At 37.4% G+C, this 11,409-nt stretch overlaps 1 protein-coding gene across 2 annotated transcripts; it reads right to left on the reverse strand.

Moving 5' to 3' along the window:
- Window positions 1-5,968: 5,968 nt before the first annotated feature.
- LOC128692688 (tRNA methyltransferase 10 homolog A) lies at window positions 5,969-9,938 on the reverse strand. Of its 2 annotated transcripts, none has more exons than XM_053781981.2 (2): window positions 9,566-9,705; window positions 5,969-7,267 (listed from the first exon to the last, which is right to left on the reverse strand). In XM_053781981.2, the coding sequence occupies exon 2, from the start codon at window positions 7,250-7,252 to the stop codon at window positions 6,233-6,235; it is 1,020 nt and encodes a 339-aa protein (XP_053637956.1). In that variant the 5' UTR covers window positions 7,253-7,267; window positions 9,566-9,705; the 3' UTR covers window positions 5,969-6,232. The 2 variants fall into 2 exon arrangements, with proteins under 2 accessions (XP_053637956.1, XP_053637957.1); XM_053781982.2 differs by lacking the exon at window positions 9,566-9,705 and adding an exon at window positions 9,798-9,938 and having other exon boundaries at window positions 6,090-7,267.
- Between the last annotated feature and the right edge of the window lie 1,471 nt (window positions 9,939-11,409).

An 11,409-nucleotide genomic window follows, 5' to 3' on the forward strand; every position in this document is an offset into this window, starting at 1 on the left:
AATTCCTTGACCAGAGCCTGTCACCAGCATTTGGGAATCTCCCTTGAGGGTGCTGTATTACGTACTAATTATGTACCAGTAATACAAATTACGCAGTATAATCGGGGAAGCACCCAACATGTAGGGAAATAAGAGGCTTATTATTATAATCACAGGAAAATACTAAACCCATAAGAATCAAACTCCTTAGGAATGAAACGTAATCAGGTTTGATCCAAGTACAAGTATAGGGACGACAGGTCCACTTCCCTTGGTAAAGAACCCCTCACCAGTATCAGATAGGGAGGATTAAGAAAAATGAGAGGACCTCCCTTTAGATAAGATGGGGGAGAGAGGGATGAGGCACAAGGTTTGATCCCAGGAGGGAAAGGATAAGTTCAGTTCCTTGGATCAAGAGCACCTCACCAGGCACCTTCAAGAGCGATTTATTTAAAATGGGCCATTCTTTTACCCTTCCCTTTTGCAACTTTATTATAATCATGGGGGAGCTCTAAACCCATAGGATTATACAGCACATGTGGGGGGGGGGAATGGAAGGTATTCAGGCTTGATTCAGGGAACTGGAGCACAGATCCAAGTTCCTAGATCAAGAGCCCCTCCCCAGTGTCACGGAACCTTCCTTGAGGGGTCTTGCAACTTTGATATTATTAAGTCGAGGATACCATATATAGGTTAGCAGTGGGCCATTTGAGCGATATCTTCATCCTGGGTTAGCCTTGTTTTAAATCATGAATTTATAATAATAACATAAAGAAGGAACACTGCAACAGGCCTACTGACCCATGCGAAGCAGGTTCATGCCACCCCCCGGCCTAGAACAATGACCATCTACACAGTTCACTTCCACTTAAACTGACCTAATAGCACAAGCTAGTCAGGTCCAACTCACACCCACCCACACCCACTCATGTATTTATCCAACCTATTTTTAAAACTACCCAAGGTCTTAGCTTCTATGACAGTACTCGGGAGTTTGTTCCACTCATCGACAACTCTTACCAAACCAGTGCTTTCCTATGTCCTTCCTGAATCTGAACTTTTCCAACTTGAAACCATTGCTATGAGTCCTGTCTTGGCTGAATATTTTCAGCATGCTATTTACATCCCCTTTATTTATTCCTGTTTTCCATTTATACACCTCGATCATATCCCCCCTAATTCTACGTCTTTCTAGAGTGCAGATTCAGGGCCCTCAGTCTATCCTCACAGGGAAGATTTCTGATACATTGGATCAACTTTGTCATTCTCCTCTGTACATTTTCCAGTACATTTATATCCATTTGTAATATGGTGACCAGAACTGTGCAGCATAATCTAAATGAGGCCTAACCAAGGATATATAGAGTTGAAGAACAACCGAAGGACTTCTATTATTTATACTTCTTGATATGAAGCCAAGGATTCTGTTAGCTTTATTGCGAACACTTATGCACTGTTGTCTTGGTTTCAGATTACTGCTAACCAGAACTCCTAAATCCTTTTTGCAGTCAATAGTATTAAGATCTACACTATTCAGTTAATAAGTGGCATGGTTATTGTCCTGTCCAATATTTAGCACTTTGCATTTGTCTATATTAACCCTTAAATGGTCCAAACGTATATATACATTCTCTCGCGTAGCGTCCCAAACGAATATAGTATACATTTCCTTTGTCATTCATTCAACATTGGCATAAGCCTGAGTTACCTAGACATGAGAGAATGGGTGTACTCACTCAATGTGTGCCATATGAAAAAAATTGTGGACACCTGGGTACCATATGCTCTTTTTTCCGATTACAAAAAAAATTATTTTTTCTCGAAAAAATTTGGGACGCTACGCGAGAGAACGTATATATATGTTTGGATTGTTTAAGGGTTAAACTGCATCTGCCACTTCTCCAACCACTGCATCAGTCTATTCAAATCATCCTGGAGTGCACTAAAGTCCTCAATAGAATGAATTGGATGGCCTATTTTGGTGTCATCAGCAAATTTGCTTATGTCGCTATTTATTCCCTCATCTATATCGTTTCTGTAAATTGTTAACAACAAGGGGCCCAACACTGACCCCTGTGGAACATGCTTGTGACGTGCCCCCATTCTGATTTCTCCCCATTTATGCAAATTTTGCTGCCTATTTGTCAACCACGCCTCTACCCAGGAAAAAATTTCTTCTCCTATTCCATGTGCCTTAAGTTTCCTCAAAAGTTTCTGATGTGGAACTCTATCGAAAGCCTTACTGAATTCCATATACACAATATCATATTTATTACCATGATCTACCTCCTTAAACACCTTAGCGAAAAAAGTTAGTAAATTCGTAAGACAGGAACGCCCCTTAGTAAAACCGTGTTGAGATTCATTTTTCAATTTATGCCTATCAAGATGGCTATGAATTGCCTCGGCAATTATCAATTCCATAAATTTTCCAACTGCAACTGGTCTATAGTTCGAAGCTAAGGACCTGCCATGTAAATAGGTATTACATTTGCCATTTTCCACTTAACAGGCACTATGCCAGTTTGTAGTGATATGTCGAAAAGATTAGCCAAAGGTTTGCAAAGTTCCTCTTTACGTTCCTTTAAAACCCTGCAAACAGTTCATCAGGGCCTGGGGATTTGTTAGGTTTTAATTTCTCTATTTGTCTGAGGACCATGTCACTAGTTACTGCAATCGTGCATAGTTTATTATCGTCCTGTTCTACATAACTTATTTCTGGAATTTCGCTAGAATCTTCCTGAGTAAAAACTGAGAGGAAGTAAGAATTGAAAATTTCACACATATCCCTATCACTATCAGTGATCTGACCTGATCTACTCGTAAGTGGGCCTATCTTGTCTCTAATCTTACTTCTGTATACCTGAAAGAACCCTTTTGGGACAGTCTTCGAATCCCTTGCAACCTTAGCTTCATAATCTCTTTTTGCTTTTCTTATTCCTTTTTTTTATTTCTCTCTTTAATTGAATATATTGATTTCTTAACTGCCCATCCCCTTTTGACATGCCTAAAAATGCCTTTCTTTTGATTAATGAGATGTTTTAATCTATTGTTCATCTATTTGGGATCATTTTTGTTAGATCTAACTTCCCTACTCGGAACAAAAGTTGACTGAGCAGCGAGAACTATGCTCTGAAAAATATCATATTGGCAACCAACACCCGCTACCTGACCCATAGTCAGATCATCCCAATTTAGCCCACCCAGGTAATTTTTCATTCCCATGAAATCAGCCAATCGGAAGTCTGGGACAGAGACTTGATTGCGGTTTACTGGGTAATTCCATAATACAGTGGACCCCCGCTTAACGATCACCTCCTAATGCGACCAATTATGTAAGTGTATTTATGTAAGTGCGTTTGTACGTGTTTGGGGGTCTGAAATGGACTGATCTACTTCACAATATTCCTTATGGGAACAAATTTGGTCAGTACTGGCACCTGAACATACTTCTGGAATGAAAAAATATCGTTAACCGGGGGTCCACTGTATATTGAAACTAAGTGATTTGTAATCACTTTCCCCAAGCTCATCATTAACCTCAAGATTATTAATTAGTGAATCTTTGTTGGCAAGAACCAAGTCAAGCAGACTGTTTCCTCTAGTTGGTTCTGTCACAAACTGTTTTAAAAAGCAATCCTGAACTGTATCAAGAAAGTCACTAGACTCAAGATTTCCTGTCAAATTGTTCCAATCAATTTGTCTAAAGTTAAAATCCTCCATTAACACAACATTTTCATATCTAGACGCCTTATGAATTTCGTCCCATAGCAGCTTACTGCACTCTCTATCAAGGTTTGGGGCCTATATATCACACCCAAAATTAATTTTTCATACCCCCTCGAGAAACTGTAGCCAAACAGATTCTGTCCGATGTTTCTATTCTTATATCATGTCTAACACAACAATTTAAATTATCTCTGACATACATCGCCACTCCACCACCCTTCCTGTTGACCCTATCAGTGTGGAATAGTTTATAACCCTTTATGCTGCATTCAGAAGGCATTTCACTATCCTTCAAGCTGAACTAGGTCTCGGTTATAGCAATAATATCTATATTACCTGCCCTTGCGAGCAGTCTTAGCTCATCTATCTTATTTCTTAGACTTCTACTATTTGTATAGTAAACCTTAAGGGAGCTAGTCACTCGTTGCCCTCTACTATCTCTCTTTGATGATCAGTTGCTTTACCTTTATTAGGAACTTTATTTTGAATATTGTCTTTTAGACATATCCCTGAGGTATCCTGGTAATTTCTGCTGTTTCCAACAATAATACTGCAGCCTGATTGTTTCCCACAAACACCCATACCTCTATAATCTATCAGTTTAAAGTCCTAGACAAGTCATCAGTTTCCCCCTCAATCGAACTGGCTAATGCAAAAATATAATTCTGAACCTTTGTTTCCTGAGGGAATATCATTCCAAGGAACTGAACCTGAACTTCCATTCCCTGGATTGAACCTAACTGCCTCCTATACCCCCAGGTGATGTATGGCCCTTATAAGTTTAGCACTCTCTACATGATGTTAAAATAACTCCGCAGAATCAAGGAACCTCCTTTGAGGGGTCTATGCAGAAGAAAGCTGGAAAAAAAGATGAGTAGAGATTGTTGGCCAAGTCATTCAGTTTATCTACATAAGTGTGTCACAATATCTTTCAACTTCAATAAAGTTGGAAGTTGGTGCACAGGATAAATACTAGCACCATATCTTTAAATGTAGCAAAGTACAGGAATATGGAATTTATACTACTAACATTAAAGCGCATACGTACTTCTTAAGGTTCATATCATTTTCACAAAAATATGCAGGATTAGCACGAATGAAGTGACTGTCTATTTGGCAGTAGGTTTACTCGCAAGATGAGTGACCCTGTCCAATAAACTTGCAACTAAGGCAATTTCTAATTAAATACTCATTTCAAGTGTGCTTGCTATTGTATTCTCACAAAAGTGCTGTTTCCATATGGGTTATTCAGCAATGCCAAGAATGGTTGAGGATGTTGTGGTTCTGAGGGTCATGTAAATTGAGGTCCATGCATTTCTAGTGAGAACAATTGAGTGAGTGATGTGTTTCATTTTTTCCATCACTTTGTCTTGGCAGGACATGGTTGATGTGATTAAAAAATTTATTCTGTACTGAAAAAAAATATGAATTATAAATATATTAAGAATTGAAAAACATTACTGAGAAAGATATTTTAAGATATTTTCACCACACTGACTGTCTTACCAAGAAAGGAAAGAAAACATATTCACCATCATTCATTAAGTAGCTGTCTTGTCAGAAGTGTGCTGGCATCACAATTCAAACGACACTTCGAACATATAATACAATAATTTATTTCTAATATAAATTAAAATATGTGTAAACTAAGAATAGAATAAACAGTCATCAGATAATTATTCACTTTTTTTTACATGTCTCGTCATATCACCAGTAGTATTACTGTATGCCAATACAGTTTCAGTAATAAATGTTCAACTATACTTATAATTCACTCCTGCTTACTGAATTTGAACTATGGTTAACTAATATATACACTATAAATATGAAAACAAGAATACGAACTGTACGCTGTTTGAATATTGAAATGGAAAGTAAGGAACAAATTATCACTTGCATTAAAAAAAAAAACTGGGGTAGAATTAATGCTGATTAATTCAAGGAATTGGAGCCCCTGCCATTTTTTTTTTTTTTTTGATCAAACATAATTTTCCATTCTGCAGGTGCTGTGTGATCCCCCTCAACGTGATTATTATTATTATAATCATAACCAGTTGCTAAACCTGTAAAGATTATACAGCAAGCCATTCCTGATAATTTTTTTTTTTTAACACATAGTCCATTTCCCACCCGGGCAAGTGGAAATAATTAAAAAATAGTATGCGACCCACATGGGTCATTTAGCATTTAATAATAAGCAAAATCTACCACAGGCTTCACAAACAAAATTTTCCTCGAGTTCCCTCTTTCAGTTAATTGGTTATGATTTATTGATTTCTGGTAGCACTTGCAGGCGTAATTTGTTGTAGATAATGTATATTCACTCATAAATAAGAGTATATTTGGCACCCCATAATGGTATAATGAAATTAAAACACTAATTATCATTACACAGTTATGAAAATAATGCACAAATTATCCAGGATTGGAGTATGGCTCAAATGTGAAACATTTTTTTCCATTAATCTGCAGTTTAATGCACATAACTTTAGTATTTAGACTAGAAAAATACTAATTATATTTTTCAACTATTTCCATTTTTATTGATCATATCTACAGCTTCCATTGAGTTTGTAGCCTTGCATTCATGGTTTACTGAAAGTTTAACATCTTTTTCTTCATCACTATCAATATCATTTAAATGGGCTTTGGTGACATCACCTTTACTTGTAGCACCTTTCCTGGCAGGTATCACAGAGAGGAAAGAGTCTTTCCACGACTTTCCTGTGGCAACCCCAAGTAAGATTTGATATACATGATCAACAGTTAATACTTTACGAGTCTTCATCTCAATGAAATCATCTATTGGAAGCTTAGCATGCTTGATGCCTTTCTCAACAGCCAATTTATGGCAAAGACCCTTGTAAACATTGTGATCAACTAGACCTCCAATAACATAGACTTTTGAATCATCCAGAGATGTGATTACATTTTCAGATTCACTTGTAAGATAAACAATATCTTCCTTTGGGAAAATATCCATGTAATATTCATGTTTGAAAAATACATCCCAGTTTTGATAACCATTTTGTTTGGCCATGATGGTTTCACATTTCCCTTCAAAGCTGGTCACATAGAGCTGCATTGGGTCTGACACTCTTCTATTAGCACTATAACATCGACTAATTTGCTTTACACACTGGCACAAGTGCTTTTCTATCATGAGGTTGTCAAACGACATGTCAATAACAATTCGTTGTTTACAATTACTAGCAGCCATAGTCACTTCTTTAAGTTTTTTCCTTATGTTGCCACAGGGCTCACCAGCTGCACGTTTAGCCTCCAGGCGTTGACGCAGTTTCTCTTTTTCTTTCTTTTTTCGTTCCTGTCTAGTATCGAGCCATTTTTGACGTTTCTGAAACTTTTTCTTTTGTCTTTTAGACAATGTCTGAGATTCTGTCCCATTACTTAGTAAGTCAGATGAGTCTATGATCACTTCTTTCTTGTCTTCATTCTGGTACTTTTCACTGCCCTGAACTGATTTACCAGCTGTCTCTGTTTCTTGATTTAATTCTATAGTGTCATTTGATTCAGTGCTCTCCATTCCTGGCACACAAATCTGAAAAATCATAAAAAAATATGCTTACAATATCAATTATTTGTTTAAAAAATAAAATAAATAAATAAATACATACAGTCTCTCCCCATTTAACGACAGAGTTCCGTTCCTAAGACCATGTCGGTAAACGAATTCATCGCTAAGCAAGAAGCATACTACATAATGGTAGTGGGTTTGTGTCAGCCATCTTTGATATTGTTTTAATGTCACCTTTGCACCATTTATAACATTTTTAGTATATTTTTAAATGTTTATATAGTAGTGTACTGTACGTATATTGTAATAAACAGAATAGAGGAAATGAGCTCTAACATACATTATTTAGGTATGCATACTGGTCAGAGAGCCCATCATAAGTCTGAGTTGTCGGTAAACAAGTACGTTGCTAAGTGAGGCAAGGCTGTATTATGTATTATCATTTTTATTTTTATTCAGATAAAAAACTAAATCCAAAAGGCTCAAGAAAAATAATTACATAATATAGATAGATATCAGGATCATGCACTTAGGTTAGGTTATTTCAAGTGGTGTGATAAGAGCCCCAGCTACTACTGTACTTTAATGGCCACTTTGGTGCTGTATTAGCAATAAGAAAATAAACTTAAGAAATAGAGGATGCCCACTGTTGACAAGTGAGCAAAGTCAATGCAGTCCAGTGTAGTTGGGGGGTAGGTGAAATGTTTTGCTAAAGACTATTAGCACTATTGATGACATGTTCTTACAACAAGCTGATACATCTGCGCCCTACGACTCGTTATATCTTTAAAAATTCAATATGATATAATTCTATTACCATACATATATGCAGGATAAGAATTATAGAATTGGGACTAACTCCTGCAACTCATAACACATCTGCCTGGTCAAGGTCAATAGATACTTGCAAGTGCTCCTCAAATGGCTGCCAGTTCAACAGGTGTCATTGGCCACAGGCTCACTAGCTTTTTATGTTCAGGCAACCAGCAGGCATATAGCAAACTGTGTTAAGGGCTACTAACAAGGCAGTCAGGTAGTAACCAGTTTATTGGTTGATTAGGTAGGGTTGGGATAGTTTACATACACCAGTAAAAACTTAAGTTTAACCAGAAATAAGCAAACTGAAAATAAATAGCTGTAACACACATGGCAATGCTGTGCTCCTCGAAAAGCTGCCAGCTCAATAGTTTTTACATTTGGGCACCTGGATGCTGGTCCAATATCCTCAACATTTACCTGTTTTTATTTAAAGTGTCTCCTCACTTAATGACGGAGTTCCGTTCCTAAGACCACGTCGTTAAACAAATTCGTCGCTAAGTGAAGAGCATACTATAATGATAGTGAGTTTGTGTCAACCATCTTTGATGTTGTTTTAATGTCACCTCTGCACCATTTATAACATTTCTGGTATATTTTTCAAATGTTTATACAGTAGTGCACTGTATATTAAAATAAACAGAATAGAGGAAATCAGCTCTAATATACGTACATTATTTAGGTAGGAATACTGATGAAAGCACCCATCGTAAATCTGAGGCGTCGGTAAACGAGTACATGGCTAAGTGAAGAGAGGCTGTATTTGGCTTATACGTACCTTTCTGCAATTAGACTTCTGGCCATCCTTCCCTCATCTCTGCAGTGTAGGAATTAGTGTTTTCATACCTGTATATTGGTCAGACCAAACTCATGCATGGCATGCAAATTTTTATCTAGGGTATGCATACATAAAATACTAAAATTACAATAATGTTGAGAGTACATGGATGTCATGAGAACATAAAAAGTTTTTATTCATAAATAAACTCTGGTTGTCATTGAAAACTGTCTGTCTTATTTTCATAGGGGGGGATTCCTTTAATCCTCCTTCCCTAGGATGCAACCCACACCAGTTGGCTAACACCAGGTACCTACTTACTTCTACGTGAACAGGGGCAGAAGGTGTAAGGAAAAATGCCCAACATATCTACTCATGCCGAGAGGTGAAACCTGGTCCCCCTTGGTGTGCGAGCTGAGGCAGCTACTCATCAAGCCATGAAGATAGTATATGATAGCCCTTTAATAGTCAAACAATGCAAACTAGTGTCAGTTCTACATATTAAGTTACTTTGTCTGACTTTTTTGGATTATCTTGGGTAATTTAAATGTTACTATGTATGATAATTTGTTCCCTTCCTTAAGGGAATAATCAGAATAAAATATTGTACGTCTTTTTGTCATCTCCATCCACGCCATGAAGAAGTGAATAGCTCTCAAAAGTATAGGCCTTTTTTGGAATATAAAAAAAAATCAGGTTTAATACCGCAAATACAGATATTATCTTACCAATAAGTTCGTCCAAGTCCAACAGTCATATATGAAGAATTAATAGTGGTATAGTTAAGGTCACCACAATGAAGATCTTGTTGAGTCCTACTTTCCAATGTTCGAGGCTGAAATATTGTTGCTGACGAGCTTTTAAAGGTTAAATTCAAACCTTTCCCAAACCTGGATGACAATGTGGACGCCTTGTTGGGGGTTTATAGGACTATTGACACCTGACGCCGTCAAGACCCACCTGCTCTCCAGGGAAGAAAAAATGTCCAAATCTGTACGATGCGAATAAGTGGACGAAAATAATACATTATATAAAACTATTGTAAAAGTTTAAACCTATGTATTAGGCCTAAGCTTAGAAGTTCTAACAAACTTAGATTCCTCTTCTTGGGTTTGTAAGGGACGATGACAGCTTACGCCGTTTCGAGCCCTTGTCTTGTAATTTCCCTATGGACAAAGAAGAGATATTTCCCACAGCTGGACGATAAAAGAATATGGAACAGGAGTACCTTTGTAAATAGAAATAAAAACTAGAAGTTCCCAAAGGTCGGGTGGACACCTTCCCCTCTCAAAGCCCCAGCAGAGCGAGACACCTACACCCTCACCTGATTTCACCAACCGATTTCAGGTAAACTGTTAGATAAATATCCGCAAAGCGGAATAAAATGGAACTGGCTTAAATGAGCCGATGAAAGGTGCCTCGCCTGTAACGTGACCAGCGGGCAAGGTAATATGGGGACAAGTGTTCCAGAGAGAATGAGAGAAATTTGTCACTGAAGCTCAAGAGAGAGCGAGATGTCCACAGTCGACGAAGCCTGGCATAAAAGGTTTTTGATCGACAATCTTCACGTGTGTTCGTGTAAAGATTGCTGATTCATCTAGCACTGCGTAGCATTCATCAGCAGATAATCCAACTTTATATTCCCACATGACATGAAATAAATCTTTGTATTTGATTTTCCCCTCAAGGAAGATTCCTTGACGCTGGTGAGGGGCTCTTGATCTAGGGAATTGAATCTGTGCTCCAGTTCCCTAAATTAAGCCTGAATATTTTCCACAACCCCCCCCCCCCCACAAGCGCTGTATAATCCTACGGGTTTAGCGTTTTCCCAATGATAATAATAATAATAATAATAATAATAATAATAATAATAATAATAATAATAATAATAATAATCTACTTACTATTTGATTTTACTGGATTTTTCTCGGCTAAATGTTCATAACATATGTCCATTAGATTTAACCTGGGATAATCCAGTAACTTTCAACACTGCTCTCAGCTGACTTTAATCTTTAGAACTGATTCCATATTATTAGCACTGTACTCCTGTAACAATAATATATTTCATGCAACCCTTGTGGAACCTTACAACACCAGTCTGAATGATCATCTGCAAAATTTACCAAAATAAAGTTTACCTTTTTGAGTTCCCACATTTATATTTTGTGGCTCGTTTTCTGCTACTGAGAAATTATAGACGTTTTCATTCGTTAACTAAGGTAAACTAGTGAAGACTAGAGAGCTATCCTTTCCTGTTACTTTTACCATATCCGTAAATCACATTAGTATATATATATATCTCGGAACACACGAGACATGGAATAGTGCATATAACTCACTACATAAGGATGAGATGAGGCTGGCGGGGGTAAGAGGTAGATAATGAGGAAGGTACAAGGTACCAGGAAGTTGTACCAGACTAGGAAGACCTAACACAAGGACAGCAGAGGCATCAGAAAGCCTTCCTTACGGTCCTTCCACGCATATCTTTATTACTGTTTCTTTGTCTGATGTTATTAACATTCAAGAGGTATTTGCGTTGAATGTATGAGCACTGGCCCTGGCAATA

This window comes from Cherax quadricarinatus, chromosome 30 (genome assembly GCF_038502225.1).
Source record: "Cherax quadricarinatus isolate ZL_2023a chromosome 30, ASM3850222v1, whole genome shotgun sequence".
Taxonomy (NCBI): Eukaryota; Metazoa; Arthropoda; class Malacostraca; order Decapoda; family Parastacidae; genus Cherax; species Cherax quadricarinatus.

Excerpts from the sequence above, each read along its gene's own strand:
- LOC128692688 (XM_053781981.2), bottom strand. The coding sequence starts at position 7,252 with ATGGAGAGCACTGAATCAAATGACACTATAGAATTAAATCAAGAAACA.